Here is a 16,762-nt window from a genome sequence, read left to right as displayed (position 1 = left end):
GGAGATGCAGCAAGGCTGGGCAGACCTGCCCCCAGGTTCCCAAGGTGTTGTGTGCAGGTGCTGGCTGTTGTAGGCAGGGGTGGGATGATTCCCAGGCCACCAGCAGAATGCTTAGGTTGGGGTAGTAGCAGCTGCACTGTAGCTCTGCTACTAGGGAGGGTGGGTTTGCTTTCAGTGGGCTGCTCTTGCAGATGGTGAATGTCAGTGGGGCTCTAGGGATGTGGAGATGCAGGGGCTGTTGGGCCCCAGAGCAAGATGCAGGTCCACTAGGGGCTGGGCTCTCAAAATAGTGCCATGCTGCAGTTCCTTAGGTCTTGGGTGTTTGTGGGGCCTAGTGTGAGCTCCCTCTTGAGCAGTGCTTTCATGTGGTCTCCAGGTAACGCCCTGTTAGTCTTGAGACCCACAAGAGTCAAGGGGCTGTTTGATGGTTAGGACTGTAGGAGTCCTTGATGGGCATGTGGATTGCTGGGGATTGCTCACTTTCCCTTTCCTCCAATTAGGCAGCCTCTGTAGACTCCTAGCTAATCCTGTCAAGACAGGCTGCTTTGCTTCCTTCCTTGTTAATGCTTCCTGTCATTTTGAATTCCACTGTTCTCTGTTAGATCTACGTGAAGTATGATTGTCTACTCATTATTTTGGTTCCTCTCTGTGGAAGAGGTGAGCACCAAGTGTATCTAGTCAGCCATCTTGAATTCCCTCCTGCTTCACAGATTTTTATTTTTGACAATGATTTATGTGATTGCTTATGACTAGAAAGCCATCACTGCCCAGGTAGAAGAGAAGCGCAGGAAGAAACAACTGGAGGAAGAGCAAAGAAAGAAGGAAGAACAAGAAGAGGAGCTTCGCTTAGCACAGGAACGTGAAGAGATGCAGAAACAGTATGAAGAAGACATACTTAAGCAAAAACAAAAGGAAGTAGGTATTTACATTCTAATTGTAACTTTGGTTTTTGTGTTTTTGAGACAGGGTCTCACTCTTGCCCAGGTTGGAGTGCAGTGGTGCAATCATAGCTCACTGCAGTCTTGACCTCTGGGCACAAGTTGTCTTTCCACCTTGGTCTCCTCAGTAGCAGGGACTACAGGCATGTACCAACACATTTGGCTAATTTTTTTTGTTGGTCGTGGAGACAGGGTCTCACTATGTTCAAGCGATCCTCCCACCTCAGCCTCCTAAAGTGTTGGTATTACAGGTGTGAGCTACCATGCTTGGCCTCCTAATTGTAACATTTTAGAATAAAAATGGATATATTTTTAAAGGAAAAATAACCAGAAGCTGAATAATTCTATTATTTTGAAATTGTGAAGCTATGTATGGAAATGTCAGACCTTCATATAAAGTTAGGAAAGAGGGAAGCTTGAGAAAGTTTTATTATTTCACATGATGTAGTTCTCAAATGTTATATTGGTTTGGCTTTTTCTGTTGAGGAGGTCAAGATGAATTATTACAGCACAAAGCAAGTTACCTATGTGCTTCATTTTTATCTACTCCTAGTTTCTTTGCTTCATTTCTAAGCAATAATTGTTATATCAATAATTATTCTAGGTATGTTAAGAGAAATGATTGGCCTTTCTATCAGTATCCACTTATGAGCAGGAACATACATTTGCAGAATAATTGGCTGGGATTGATGATACAATTTGTGCCTGTGTTAGATATCTCTGTGTTAAATGGCCTTTTTAAAAAGCAGATACCTAGTTGGCTAGGAGAACCCTAAGTGGTGCAGACAAGATAGGTATGTATGGTGGTGGTACCATATTTGAGCTAACCTAACAAAAATACTCACTTGCTAAAGTTTTAAAGTGTAGAGCACTTTAAACATTTTCTTGCCTTTTGCTGCAGTTTTCCCACTTGGCAACCTTCACTCCAAAATTGGGTGGTAAAGGGACACATGGTCTGGGTTCCAGTTTCATTGAGTTGAATAGGCTGAGCCAGTTACCCCTGTGTAACATGAGGAAATCAGTAAAGTATCATTTGAACTGCAAGAAGTGGTCATAAATCTTGTGTTTACCTTTTAAAATCTATTTTTAAATGTAATAGAACAGTTTTTAAAACTTTGCAAACTTTTAGTATAAATTTGAAATGGGTAGAGTTATATTTGTGATTGAATACAGCTGTAGAAAAAGATGTTAAAATGTAAGCTCCAAAAGGACAGGAACTTTGCCTTGTTGACTGTTGTACCCTTAGTGTCTAAACAAGTGCCTGATACATAGGAGAAGCTTAGAAAATGTTTACTGAGAGGAAATAGTCAAGTCTTTGTATGTTTAATAGTTGTATTTAGTAACACATCAATATTGACAGGAAATCATGACTCTCAAGACAAATGAGCTATTCCAGACAATGCAGCGAGCGCAGGAACTGGCACAGAGACTAAAACAAGAACAGAGAATCCGAGAATTGGCGCAAAAGGGACATGACACTTCTAGATTGATTAAAAATCTTGGTGGTAAGGGCTTAACCAGAACTTTATTTATGATATTTTTAGAAGATGATTTTAAATAATTCCTTTTTATCTTTGTTTGGAGACAAGGACTCATTCTGTTGCCCAGGCTAGAGTGCAGTGGTGCCATCACAGCTCACTGCAACCTCATGTTTTGTAGACATGGAATCTCGCTTTGTTGCCCAGGCTGGTCTTGCTGCCTTCAGATGACCCTCCCACCTTGGCCTCCCAAAGTGTTGGGATTACAGGTGTGAGTCACTGCACCCAGCCTAAATGATTGCCTATTTTTAATACCTTTAATATACCTACTATCTTTGTAGGAATTTCAGACTTTAGTATAATTTTATAAATAGGAATGCTTAATTTATGTGGAAAATTGCAATAAAAGCAGAACTAAAGGTTAAAATGTGTTGTTAAAATAATAGGTAAAATTATACTATTTTACCTATTATTTAAAAGTACCTATATAAAAAATAGGTGTGTCTATTTTTACCTCTGGGCACAAGGTAAAAATAAGAACAATTATTAAATGATCTCCCTAAATTCAGTAACTGATAGGAATGTGGGTAACTTTTTGTAAGAAAATTTTTATTGCAGTGTTCATTCTGATTAAGTGAAAATTACTGTATTTAGTTGCTGCTATATATAATTATTAATATTCCTTAAGTGTTGTTTTATCAGGTAATTTCTCTTTGCCAGTTGATACAATACAAATGGAATATAACGCATCTAACATTTCAAATTCAAGACATGATTCTGATGAAGTCAGTGGTAAAATGAATACATATATGAATTCTACGACTTCTCCTAAGAAAGATACTGGTGTGCAAACAGGTATTTGTGTGGAAATTGTGGTTTGATTTAAAATTTACTTAAAGTCATAATTAAAGCAATTAGAATTAAGTTCAATTTAAAAGTTCAAAAATTAATGAAACTTGAGGTTTTCAGCAAGTTACAAAATAAAGGGATAACAGCTTTGTTGAAATATGTCACATACCACAAAATTTACCCTACAGTTTAGTCTTTTTTGGTATTCAGTGGTGCAACCATTACCACAATCAGTTCTAAAACATTTCGATCACTCTAGAAAGAAACACTGTACTCATTACTTTTCACTTTCTATTTCTCTTTTCTCCTCCAGTTAACATTCTCTGAATATTTTTGCCTGTTCTGGACATTTCATGTAATTGGAATTAGACCACATACAGTCTTCTCTGGCTTCTCTTAGCACGTTTTAAGGTTCATCCATGTTGTAGCATGTGTCGGTACTTCATTCCTGTTTGTCACTGAATAAATATTACATTTATAATACCACATTTTTATTCATGAGTTGAACATTTGGGTTATTTCCACTTTTTGGCTATTAATATACTGCTGTGAACATTCATATATTTTTGTGGATGTACATTTTTAGTTCTTTTGAGAGAAGAGTAGAATTGCTGAATCATGAGTAACAGGTACTTTATGTTTAGCATTTTGAGGAACTACCAAACTCTTCTCCAAAGCAGTGGTACCATTTTACATTCCCACCATCAGTGCATGGGGTTCTGATTCTCTGTATCCTTGCCAACCTTTGTTACTCTACTGGTTGTTAAGTGGTATCTTAGGTGGTTTTGGTTTGCACTCCAGTGACTGATGATGTTGAGCATCTTTTCATGATTATCAATTCATAGAAATAGAAATTAGAGTGGTGGCTGCCAGTGGTTGGGAGTATGAGGGGTTGTTCTTTAATGAGTATAGAGTTTCGGTTTTGTTGAAAATTAATGAAAGAAAAAAGTCTTAGAGGGCAATAATTGTTTAATGTTTTGGGGAAAATTATTTAAAATTGAAAATTTTGTTTACAATTTTTAAAAATCATTTGAAACTTTTTTTTAGATGACTTAAATATAGGAATATCCACCAATGCAGAATCACATTGCGGATCATTAATGGAGAGGGACATCACAAATTGTTCATCTCCTGAGATTTCGGCAGAACTTATTGGACAGTTTAGCACCAAGAAAAACAAGCAAGAACTAACTCAGGATAAAGGAGCCAGCTTAGAAAAAGAAAATGATCGGTGTAATGACCAGTGTAATCAGTTCACAAGAATAGAGAAACAAACAAAACACATGAAGAAATATCCTAAAAGGCCTAATTGGAATATAAATAAGCCACCTAAAAGGTATATTCCAGCATCAGAAAAGTACCCTAAACAGCTTCAAAAGCAGAGAGAAGAAAAAAAAGTAAGGAGGCAGATGGAATTGCTTCATTTGGTAGAAAAAAATAATCCTGGGCACCTCTCTCAAAACAGAGGCATTTCACCAGAAATTTTTCATTCATCTCATCAAGAAACTGAGTCAAAATTCAGGTGGCGTCTAGTCAAAAAGGTAAAGCTCTTCCATCTTAGAAGATATGTTGACGTTTCTGGATTCAAAACACAGTTTATCATACGTATGCTTTGGTAAGGCTGTTCTGATCTGTTTCAGTTTACATTAGGGATCAGCAAACTATATCCCATGGGCAAATCCAGGCTGCTACCTGTTTTTGGAAAGTTTTATACGAATATAGTCAACTCATTCTTTTATGAATTGTGTATGGCTGACTTCACACACCAGACTAGCAACAGAAACAATATGGCCCACAAAGCTGAAAGGTTTCCTTATGCTTATCCAGTCCTGTACACTTACACAACTTCTATAGATGAATGCTGTGTATTCAAATACCCCTGTAAAACCCGTTTATAGTCCACATAGACGGAGGTTTGAGAGATTAGGAACTCCCAAGGATTAGCTTGACTCTGGAAAAACTAAATATCTATTCTATTGCTCAGTCAGTACCTGTTATTCAAATATTACCCTCAGATTATTTCAACAAGTAGCCCTAAAAATGTTTGTGGGGACGTGAAAATGCTATATATTCCTTTCTGCATTTATCTATCCATCTTTTAGGAAGAAAAGCCTCTGAATATTCATTCATTCAGCAAGGAAAGGTATGTATGCATCAGATTAATTCTGCAGCTACTTAGTGCTTTCTGTGTGGGACAAAAAAGGGATTCAAGATCTGGACAGCATCATATGGTATACGTAGAGGACAGTCAGAAAGGGTGTGGCTTCCAGGTGAGGGTTAGAGGTTTAAGGGATAGGGTGGCACTTTAGCAGGAGCTTGAAGGCCCAAGTTGGACTGGGCCTAGGCAGGAATGTAGATAACATTTACTTTTATCTCTAGACTTAACTGATTTTGATATTCCAGGTAGTCACTAGCAGAATAGGCATTCTGCTTTGGGAGGAGGGATGGTGGGGGGCAGTGAATGGGAAGAAATGACTGATAAGTACAGTGAGAAATTCAGTTAATGAGAGATTTAGCGCCATTAGAATTTTTATTCTGTCTTTGTACATGAACCAGCTGGTTTAGTTGTCTCAGAATGGGGCTCTAAAAACAAGTTTCATTCAGATGGTGAGTACATTATTGTATGGTGAATTATCTAAGGAGAAACAGTAGGCTCAGATTAACCAAGCCAGCACTGTTCCTCAGGATCTAGTAATTAAATTTCTCCCTTGTGCTACAGTACACATACCATAGCTAGTGCTAGTAAAAACATAAATGAATACCATTCTCTTCCCCGGTTTTATGGAACAATATTACAGAGTTCAGGCTTCTATGCATATATTCCCAAAGGTGTTACAGGTACATTTAGAATAAAGTGAAATGGGCCAGGCAGGTGGATCACCTGAGGTCAGGAGTTCAAGACCAGCCTGGCCAACATGGTGAACCCCGTCTCTACTAAAAATACAGAAACTAGCTGGGGACTGTGGCGTGTGCCTGTAATCCCAGCTACTTGGGAGGCTGAGGCAGGAGAGTTGCTTGAACCCAGGAGGCAGAAGTTGCAGTGAGCTGAGATCGTGCCACTGCACTCCAGCCTGGGCAACAGAGTGAGACTTCATCTCATAAATAAAGTGAAATGTGATTAAAGAGATATACTTAATCTAAATACACAATTTTTTACTAAGGCTATTTTTTTTTTTCAAATAGGTCTCCATCATCACCAGTTCCAGCAGTGAAAAACAGGACCCAACAAACTCAAAATACATTACACTTACCACTAAAAAACAGTAGCTATGAGAGAGAGAATTTGATCTCAGGAGGTAATCAAACAGAATTATCACCTGGGATTTCTGAATCATCCCATTTTATTCCCTATGTTCGAACAAATGAGATCTATTACCTTGATCCCGATGCACCATTGTCTGGGCCTTCAACCCAGGACCCTCAGTACCAAAATTCACAAGGTAAGTAAATATAAGCATTATAACTGTAAAAATTGAAGACCCATGTAAACCCCCAACTTTAAATTCCAAATTAGTAATTCCTGCACTTAGTTCTATAAAGTTTCTTGAATATGTCTTAAATTTTGCTTAGTACTTTCCTAGAATACATATTTATTAATGACTCCTTACAATACTATATAGCACAGGGCTATGTCATTTTACTAATGTAATTGACTGACTTGTTACTTTCATCTGGCTTTAGACTGTGGCCAAGAACGACAGCTATTTGATTCTGACTGTGGCCAAGAACGACAGCTATTTGATTCTGACTGCGTCAGGGATCCACTTCTTAATCCTAACATGGTTAAAAATAGGGATCGACAGCAAGCAATCCTTAAGGGACTTTCAGAACTGAGACAGGTATGAGCTTTTTCAGGTGTAGACAGATTTGTCTGTTCTTTATGTGGCGTGGGCGGCTGGGGGAACGTGATGAATGGCTGTTTTAAGTTACTTCGGTGCATCCCAGGTTTTAACAAAAATATTTCAGTTCCTGTATGTTAGACACAAATAAAATGGGATTTTCCTAAGACTTGCTTTTACATTGCTGTCTTTGAGTAGTTCTTTCCAGTACGAAATCATGAGACAGTTCTAAAATTAAGACAAGTTTATTGAGTAAAAAAATGCATACATTGGAACGGCAAAACATCAATAAGGCCCTAAAACAAAAAATAGTTATGCTTTAACAAATTCTTAGCAATTTAAAAAATTGATGTGTTGGCAGTGTTAGAATAGAACATTGACATACATCCCAAATAGTAATAAATTCAGTATGAAGTTATACGTATAACCTTACTCACCAGACTACTTTTTCTCCCAAACTATTGTGACTTCTTTTTGCTCTCTGATTAAAACAGGTAACATCCTTACACCTTTGCTCCATCCCTCAGGCTTTAAAAAGAATGGCTGTAGTTAGTTTTGATTCACTATATACTCTCTGTACTTGGGGAAGAGTAAGCTGTGTTTAAAAGTCCCCTTTTCCATGTCGTCATGTACCAATACCCTCTGCATTTCAAAATGTTGACTCAGATGTTTTTCCCTCTACAGAACTAGAAAATTGTCCCCCCACTTTGGTCTGTTTACTCATTTGAAGACAAACAGGGTTACTAAGAGTTTTTACATAAGTTATTTCTTTAGAGTGACGAAGTGTTAGTTTAGTTTACTTCTTGCTTAGTGGAGACAAAAGTTGTGAGAGAGATAAAGAGGAAGGAATATGATATACACATCAATACAGTGCCCAGTGTTATTTTAGCAAGACCCTTCTGTTAGCATCTAAGGTAAGGTTAGGACAGTCAAGATAAAATACTGGATGTTGGCCAGGCGCAGTGGCTCAAGCCTGTAATCCCAGCACTTTGGGAGGCTGAGGCAGGCAGATCATGAGGTCAGGAGATCGAGACCATCCTGGCTAACACAGTGAAACCCTGTCTCTACTAAAAATACAAAAAAATTATTAGCCAGGCGTGGTGGCGGGTGCCTGTAGTCCCACCCATTCGGGAGGTTGAGGCAGGAGAATGGTGTGAACCTGGGAGGCAGAGCTTGCAGTGAGTCGAGATTGCACCACTGTACTCCAGCCTAGGCGACAACAGCAAGACTCCGTCTCAAAAAAAAAAAAAAAAAAACAACACTGTAAGTTAAGGGAGAGTCCTTCTTCAGTATCTAAGAGCACTTGGGGGTGGATTGGGGGAGAAGGGATGACTTCATTCACCCCCATAGTTACAGAATCTTGATTTTTAAGAAAATTCTCATCCCTATTGATTTTTATGCTAAAAATACCTTACAAATGTGATTGATAGCTATATATCCAAATGAGGTGGTCTAGTACAAGCATTTCTGACAAAATTTTATCCTAAGCAGTATGTTTTCCAAGTGAGTGGAATTCTAGTTTAACACAACATTGCAAGTCAGATGTGCACATTTTACTAACATGTATCAATATGATTTCAGGGACTTCTCCAGAAGCAAAAGGAGTTGGAAAGTAGTCTCCTGCCTTTAGCTGAAAATCAAGAAGAGAATTTTGGTTCTTCATTTTAAATGTAGAAAATCATATCCTTCACATTTGATTTGTGTCTTCCAAATTATAAAATGTGCTCACTGGCTCAACTGTGTTTTTCAAATAGCCTAGATTTACTTTTTTTTTTTTTTTTACTTTTTTTTTTAAATGCTCATTAAAAACTTGTATACTATGTAGTACAATGCTGTACTTGTTCTATACAATAAAACATACTTTTGTAAAAGCTTAGTAGTAAAAAAAAAAACAAAAAAACAGGTTCTTCTGCTCTGTCACCACCTGGGTATTGAATGAAGCCTATAAAAACACTTTCTACTTACCTTAATATATAGTCTGGCGTTCCTGGGACCTCACAGTGTTCTTTCACACTTTTTATGTAACTTAGTAACTGAAATACCACTCATGCATTTGTTCTAAAGTGCCAAAGTTCTATCTAACTTATTACACGTCTAGACCCATAACTCCATAACTTTTACTAAATTAACACAAATTCAGTTTAGGCTCCTGTGGAAATTGTTTTCTTCTCTAAATCCTACTTTTATGACATTTATTTGCAGTATGACATTTATTTGTAGAAATTGCAATTTTCAAAAACATTTTTATAAGTTAGCATTAGTAACAAGTTAGTATTAGAGGCAGTAGTTAGTTAGGAATAGATATGAGTTTGAAAGCTGTCTCTACTGTATCTGTCTAGTATAGCATTAATGTGTTCAACAAATGGTAATTACTAAGACCACCTCAAAAATATATTTCCATTATACTTCCATTTTCCTAAAACTAACTTAAAAATCAAATTGTTCAATGCCTTTGATAAACAGAAGCCTATCTTTTGAAATATAAAATTTAATTTCATTAAATCAAGGATTGCACAGGTACTGAAAATTATCCAATACTCTCAAAAAGTTACCAGAATTTTAGCAATAGGCAGTTTTTACATGACTAAGCCTAGAGATAAAAAATGTGTCCTATGTACATAGTTTATTATCGAAATGAAACTGCATTGTTAGGTAAATCCTGAGGTATTGAGCCAAAATCCTGTAAATATTAACACTGCTATTACTGGCTTATACCTGTGTAAACACACTATACAAAAGCCTACATCAAAATAATTCACTTCAACAAAAGTACTTTGTATCAGGTGACATTAGAGGAAAAGAAGTAAAGCCTTTGCTGTTTACCGTCCTCCTGCAAGCATCTGATTTTACACATAAAACAGGCTTCAATTTGAAGCCTAAGTACAGGTAACATACAAAAAGTAAAACTTAGAAGTGCCAACATGAGATAATTCAAGTACAATATATGTTAAAAATATATATTTATTTCAATTTTTAGATGCTTCAACTGTTACAGACCATCATGATTTAAATAAAAGAAAAAACATTTGAGAAAGAACAAGAACCTTTTTAGAGAATGAAATATAAATTGTTAATAAACAAAGTCCACAACAATCTATTAAAAAAAAGTTACTATAGTTATTTCTCTTGTGAATATGGCCTGGAAGAATCACTTTTCCCCCAACTTAAGGGAGGTGGAGATTTATCTCTATCCAAGCTTTGAGTGTAAGCAGATAAGAAGTAATTTTCATTTTCTTGAGACTGACTTGATGAAAGGGCATATGGTGTCCCCAAAAATGTCTGATGAGTGAGAACATTAAAATGACTAAACTGATGGGACATATTTAATTGACTATGATAAACCTGAAAGTTACTATATGAATCTTGTTCTGTTGAATTGCTGTTCTCTCCTTCAGAGCATACTATATCAATAGAAGTTCTCTCTTCAGAATCAAGATAAGTCTTATCTTCTAATAAACTGTTTTGCACATCAGGAGACGATTGCAACTCAATTTGAGTATTCTTTTTTTGATCTGTTCCACGTGCTCCTTTGGTCTCTTTCTCCCATATTTCTGAATGAAAATTGCTGCATACTTCTATATGTGAGATTTCATCCCCTGAATCCAGAGACATATCCTCTTCATCCTTTTCATCGTTTTCTAAAAGAGCTACATTTAAAAAACAAAAAGTCCTCCTCTATTGAAATACACAGTTTGTTTAAGTTTTAAAATTATACACTACTCACACAATATAACGCGTCAGGGTCTGCAAGTCCACAATCCCTTAAAGCTTGGTCTTCTGCCACAAGTTCACTTAGTCACAACACTCACACTAGATGTGAATGTCCAGATAATCCGATGCTAAAAGCTTCTGCGAAATGTGTTCACGTTTAATGTTGGGAAATCCCAACTCCCAGCTCCAAAGGGGTTAATGTCAAAACAGCATCTAAAGTTATACGGTAATTCAGTATTTGACAAGACAAATATAAAATAAAATTTTTTGACATCTAGCTTCACTGGATTACTAAACTGGTTAGCACTAATGAATGATCATTTCTGCTTTTTTTAATCAAAAACAAAAGTAAATCTTTCATTTTACACAGAACCTGGAACCAAAGCAGAGGCCATCTCACGAAGGATTAAAGCTATGACAGCTCTACTATCTTGCAATTAAACTGCTTTATACATGTGGGGAAATCTAGTAGCCCAATGCTAAATCGCCATATCTGGTTTCCTACACCTTTTTATTAATATAACCCCTTTGCTGACAATAGTAATCAATTATGCTTACAAACCCTCAAAGAGAAAATGTATACTCCATAGTATGCATTGTCTACAATACAGATAGAAATGCATCACCTATAATAACTTAACAACTTACACTGGCTACAGTATAATAAATGAGCAGATCTTGTGCATGCTAAGTGTTAGAATGATAAATGTCTTGAAACACTTTCCCTATGGCTGTTTATACTAAGGTACGTGGTTTCAAAATAGTCATTTCATTATTTGGTAACAGAGCAAAACCATTCCTCTTTTTCTGTCTGCGTTAAAGAAAATGAAAACCACTGAAAAGTTACCTGACTGCGACTCAAGATTCTCATTAGCACCAAGCTGCGGAAGGTTTTCTTCTGTGATTGAGTTGTGATAGCCCACAAGATTTTTAAAGTTTTGCATGAAGTCTTCAGCAGTTGCAACCACTATTCCATTATCTGTATAACTGGAAAGCATCTTGATGTTCTTCTCTAAATTAAGAAAAAAAGTTTCATGTATGAAACACTTCAAAATATAGACAGCCCCCAGCCCTCACAAAATCTTTTCCTTCACATTTTCAGAATCAAAGCTTAGCAATACCAACCACAGCCCCATAAAATCCTCTCATTCACATTCCTATATTCATAGTAGAAAGCTTAGGAGTGCTCTCTTTACCTGTTAAAAAGACTATGTGTCGTTGCTGTATGTTCTGAGCCTGAAGTCTGATAAGGCAATCCAATTCTGGAGCATTTCGAGTTTGTGAATCGCAATTGTGGTATGACAAAATTTCAACCAGATGCTTCTTCTGATAGACATTCAGAAGCGTCAACAGACTTAGAGCTTTAGCATTCAATCTGTGAAATTAAGCAGTTCAGTTTCTGGATCTGTACTTCTAAAATTAGTATGGAAATTTCTGCTTTAGATTAAAATTCAATTTCTCCATTGAGGCAACTAATGACAACTGCACTGCTTTAGCTCTCTGCCTGATGTAGGGGTGTGCTTCTTTGGAAAGAAAGAAGGGATAAGTCCAGGGGTTTCTCCATCGCCTCAGGGCCAGCTATACAGCTTAGGCTAAAATCTCAGCTGATTATTCTACTTACTAAATAATAAATTATGATTACCTTTATTAATTTTGAACTTTAATGATTTGAACTTTAATGAAGGACTTAAAGGGACAAAAAAAGTATAAATCCTTCCTTCAAAAAACAACATACGGACCAGGACCGGTGGCTCACACCTGTAATCCCAAAACTTTGGGAGGCCAAAGCAGTTGGATCACCTGAGGTCAGGAGTTCGAGACCAGCCTGGTCAACATGGTGAAACCCCATCTCTACTCAAAATTCACAATTAGCTGGGTGAGGTGGCTCATGCTTGTAATCCCAACTACTTGGGAGGCTGAGGCGGGACAATCACTTGAACCCAGGAGGCAGAGGTTGCAGTGAGCTGAGACTGCACTATTACACTCCAGTCTGGGCAACAAGAATGAAACTCTGTCTTAAAAATTAAAATAAAATACACTATTATGGCTCTAAGCTATTTTTTGTTGTTGTTGAGACAGAGTCTCGCTCTGTCACCAGCCTGGAGTGCAGTGGCACAATCTCGGCTTACTGCAACCTCCGCTTACGGGTTCAAGCGATTCTCCTGCCTCAGCTTCCTGAGTAGCTGGGACTACAGGTGTATGCCACCACACCCAGCTGATTTTTGTATTTTTAGTAGAGACGGGGTTTCACCATGTGGGACAGGATGGTCTCAATCTCCTGACCTCGTGATCCACCCGCCTCAGCCTCCCAATGTGCTAGGATTACAGGCGTGAGCCACCGTGCCTGGCCAGCTCTAAGCTGTTTCTATATTGCAAGGGACAAGGCAACAAGTGGAGATAAGCTTTTAAAAGTGAATTGCTACAACGAATTACATACTCAAAAATTATTTAAGCCTGAATTTCCTGAAAAGTGTACCATGGAATGTCATATTTTAAGAAATAAAATTTTGTGGTATAAGTTTAAGGAAATAATGATTGACACAATGTAAATTCTTTTAACTAGAGTTCTTCATGTCCTTTAATGTGTAAGTACATTTTACAGACTTTACTAGTAGAATATAGTGTCCCAAACGTGCCTGATTACCATAATCATTTATGGAATCTCTCAAGTGACTAGTGTTCCAAAGATCACACTTGGAGAAGTGACTTCCATGCATATTAGAAATTATCTATATATACATGAATTGATGTCCTTCTCACAAATCACTTCACCAGGTCAAGATTAATCCTTGTCCAAATACATGTAATTTTATTAGCTACCTATAAAGTAGTCAGTTGGAAGAGGGCCTGATGTAGTTGGCACATACGGTTTAGTTAAAAAAGGAAAATACTGGCTGGGCACGGTGGCTCACGCCTGTAATCCCAGCACTTTGGGAGGCTGAGGCAGGCGGATCACCTGAGGACAGGAGTTCAAGACCAGCTGGGCCAACGTGGTGAAACCCCATCTCTACTAAAAATACAAAAATTAGCTGGGCGTGGTGGCGGGCGCCTGTAATCTCAGCTACTTGAGAGGCTGACGTAGGAGAATTGCTTGAACTCGGGAGGCAGAGGTTGCAGTGAGGCGAGATCACCCCACTGCATTCCAGCCTGGGCTACAAAAGCAAAACTCTATCTCAAAAAAAAAAGAAAAAGAAAAATGCTGATCATTCCATTTGGATGATTACTCTAAATCCACAAATGGCAAAGATTAAACCAATTTTACCTATGCACATAACAACTTCAGCAAACGCCTACTGAAAAATACTGCTTCTTCTTATAAAGGCTAGAATAATTCAGTATCTATACTCAATTATGGCTGGCTATGGACATCTGTGAAAAATAAACAACATCCATAATCTACAAACATGGGAAGAGAGAAATATTATGAGTACAATGTTAAAATCAACAACCATTATATAGTTATGTTTCAAAGCTTACCTGCCTAGTTCCTTTAGTTTCTTCTGAAATTTACAGTGGACTTTCCATTGCCATTTTCCTTCTGGAGTACTAAGTTCTTCAAGGAATGTCAAAAAATTTTTAAGGTTCTCTGTTAGAGATAATGAAGTTCGTTTTTAATTCAATTATCATTCCGCAAGTGAATCATGAAAGAAGTGCTTTTTCATATTATGTAGAAACACCTACTTTCCTATGTACTATTTTCATTTCTCTTTAAGGGAGACATCTATACATGCCTAAAGCTCTAAGAATATAACATCTACACATAAAAAAGAACATGTTAATGACGGTAATACAAGAAGTGATTCAACTGCAGCAGGGGCAGAGAGCCTTGCTTTACACCAGATTTAAAGGATATTATTGGTCTAAGAGAAGGGGAAAGAAATTTGAGTTAATAAAAGCTCAAGAAAAGACTGAAATGTACTAGTTATCTGTGAATGGCAGAATAAATGGACAGTACATTAAAAAGTATGAGAGTCAGAAGAGGAGTTACATGCTCAAAAGAACATCATCTTACCAATTGTGACAACCTCTGGGTTTAGAATTGATTCATCAGATACGATAAAACCTCCAGATACAAATAATTCATTGTATGTATGATTTTTAACATCATCCAGGCTATCAACACCAGCAAAACTAACACAGGGGAGCTTCTTTAAAGTCACCAAGCCAGGTATCTGTTTAAATCCCAAAATAAAAAGAGAAACAGATGAATGAAGGAATGAATTGACAGACTCAAGTGTGAAGGAACTTACAAGAAGTCTAACAGAATGCATTATGACTCATCTATATTAGTGGATTGCCTCTGGAAAGCCACACAAATAATATTCCCAACATTATTTCCCAATATATAAACCAACATTTATGTACTGGGACCTACCACAAACTACTAAGGAAAAGGAGCTTACGATAGACCTCAAAACACAAAACGGACAAAAGCTGACCTCTCTATAACCTGTGAGTACAGTCAGAATTCAGATGAAGGCAAAAGCCTATGTGCTCGAACAGTCAAACAATCAGGAAAGGCGTCCAAGATTTAGGATGGAGATAGGGCTCCTAAGACTAGATGGGATACCTCAAAATTTAAGGGAAAAGGGGACTGGTCTGGCAAAGATGGAGCACAAATAGGTTTTTCCTAGGACATAAAAATGAAGATGAAAACATTACGTAGTCAGTCAGCAGACCCGATGGCATTCAAGGACTCAGTACTCTTATTAGTCTTGACTACTTAAGTGACAGGGAAGATCTGTGATGTGCAGCAATTTAAAATTTTGCATAGGTAAACTTGAATCTCACCAGCTGATTCATAGATGGGTCCTTAAGTTTAATCTCCTTTAAAGCTTATTTTAAAAACACTAGTCTGGCAGACAGTAAGATTTTACAATAAGGGAGTTTTGAAACCAAAGCAAGCAGTGAATTTGACTTAATAGTCTACCTTGTGAATGAAACCTGCAATGTCTTCATTTTGAATAATAATCAATAGTTTATCTAATTTTGATCTTCTTTCCAAAAACTGTTCTGGATGACATTCTGTATTGCCTAATTTGATAAGATATTCCTGTTAAAGAAAAACAACTAAATCAATATTAAAATACTTCTTTGTAAACATCAATTTAACAGAAATGCAAGATAAACTGATAAAGCTTAACTACTAGGACATTAACAACAATGAATGAACTTACACTCTAAGAGACCATCAAATCCTTTTTATTTTTCTTTGAGTCTCACTGTTGCCTAGGCTGGAGTGCAGCAGCATGATCACAACGCACTGCAGCCTTGACCTCCCAGGCTCAAGCAACCCTCCCACCTCAGCCTCCTGAATACATGGATGGCACTAGGCTCACGCCACCATACCAGGCTTTTTTTTTTTTTTTTAAGAGACAGAGTCTCGCTGTGTTGCCCAAGCTGGTCTTAAATTCCAGGGCTCGAGTGATCCTCCTGCCTTGGCCGCCCAAAGTGCTGGGATTACAGGCGTGAGCCACTGCATGTGGCCCAAATCCACTTTTCTTTTCTAGAAGAGGAATCTAAAGGTCAGAGATTCACCAATCGCACAGTCACAATGTTACAGCACTATGCAAAGCCAGCCAAGTTAACAGTGTGAGTTGACAGAAAGAACTGTTAATTAGGCCAGGTTCTTAACCCAGCTCCTTTAGTTATTATAGAGGCTAATGACTAGACTCTAGGTTGCCTATAATATCCTATGAGAAACACTTTAAGGCAACCTAGAGTCTAATAATTAACCACTCCCTAGCTCACCTTTTCCTTTCCATTCTAAGCAGGCCCTTGGTTATCTGCAGCAGTATTAACTGGGATAAACGCCTTCAGAGTTAAGAACTTTCACAACCATAGCTCCTTTAATTCACAACAGCTCAAAAAGCATTTATATAGAGCTTCATTATGTACAATGATATTCACATACAAATTAGCCATTTCTGTCAAGTTTCTGTGTTCA

The 16,762-nt window shown here is 37.4% G+C and overlaps 2 protein-coding genes across 15 annotated transcripts in view; one reads left to right on the top strand and one right to left on the bottom strand.

Annotated features, from left to right (window-relative positions):
* CCDC66 (coiled-coil domain containing 66) overlaps window positions 1-8,996 on the top strand; it is a 67,930-nt gene extending 58,934 nt beyond the window's left edge. For 3 of the 7 annotated variants that reach the window (XM_030811580.1, XM_030811578.1, XM_012499169.2), the window contains exons 11-18: window positions 754-915; window positions 2,299-2,443; window positions 3,137-3,271; window positions 4,313-4,806; window positions 5,368-5,408; window positions 6,449-6,705; window positions 6,959-7,104; window positions 8,686-8,772. In XM_030811580.1, the coding sequence (XP_030667440.1) occupies window positions 754-915; window positions 2,299-2,443; window positions 3,137-3,271; window positions 4,313-4,806; window positions 5,368-5,408; window positions 6,449-6,705; window positions 6,959-7,104; window positions 8,686-8,772 (1,467 nt within the window). Of the gene's footprint in view, window positions 1-753; window positions 916-2,298; window positions 2,444-3,118; window positions 3,272-4,312; window positions 4,807-5,367; window positions 5,409-6,448; window positions 6,706-6,958; window positions 7,105-8,685 lie in introns of all 7 variants that reach the window. The other 4 variants (XM_030811581.1, XM_030811577.1, XM_030811575.1 and 1 more) reach the window with 3 other exon arrangements.
* The window catches only part of TASOR (transcription activation suppressor), a 65,899-nt gene continuing 56,470 nt past the window's right edge, over window positions 7,334-16,762 (bottom strand). For 3 of the 8 annotated variants that reach the window (XM_003257209.4, XM_030811572.1, XM_030811573.1), the window contains 6 exons: window positions 15,746-15,868; window positions 14,828-14,987; window positions 14,293-14,401; window positions 12,012-12,190; window positions 11,663-11,827; window positions 8,889-11,028 (listed from right to left, as the gene is read on the bottom strand). In XM_003257209.4, the coding sequence (XP_003257257.1) occupies window positions 10,973-11,028; window positions 11,663-11,827; window positions 12,012-12,190; window positions 14,293-14,401; window positions 14,828-14,987; window positions 15,746-15,868 (792 nt within the window). In that variant the 3' untranslated portion in view covers window positions 8,889-10,972. Of the gene's footprint in view, window positions 11,029-11,662; window positions 11,828-12,011; window positions 12,191-14,292; window positions 14,402-14,827; window positions 14,988-15,745; window positions 15,869-16,762 lie in introns of all 8 variants that reach the window. The other 5 variants (XM_030811571.1, XM_004087880.3, XM_030811570.1 and 2 more) reach the window with 3 other exon arrangements.

This window comes from Nomascus leucogenys, chromosome 4 (assembly GCF_006542625.1).
Source record: "Nomascus leucogenys isolate Asia chromosome 4, Asia_NLE_v1, whole genome shotgun sequence".
Lineage (NCBI taxonomy): Eukaryota > Metazoa > Chordata > Mammalia > Primates > Hylobatidae > Nomascus > Nomascus leucogenys.
This window is presented reverse-complemented; position numbering and strand designations above follow the sequence as displayed.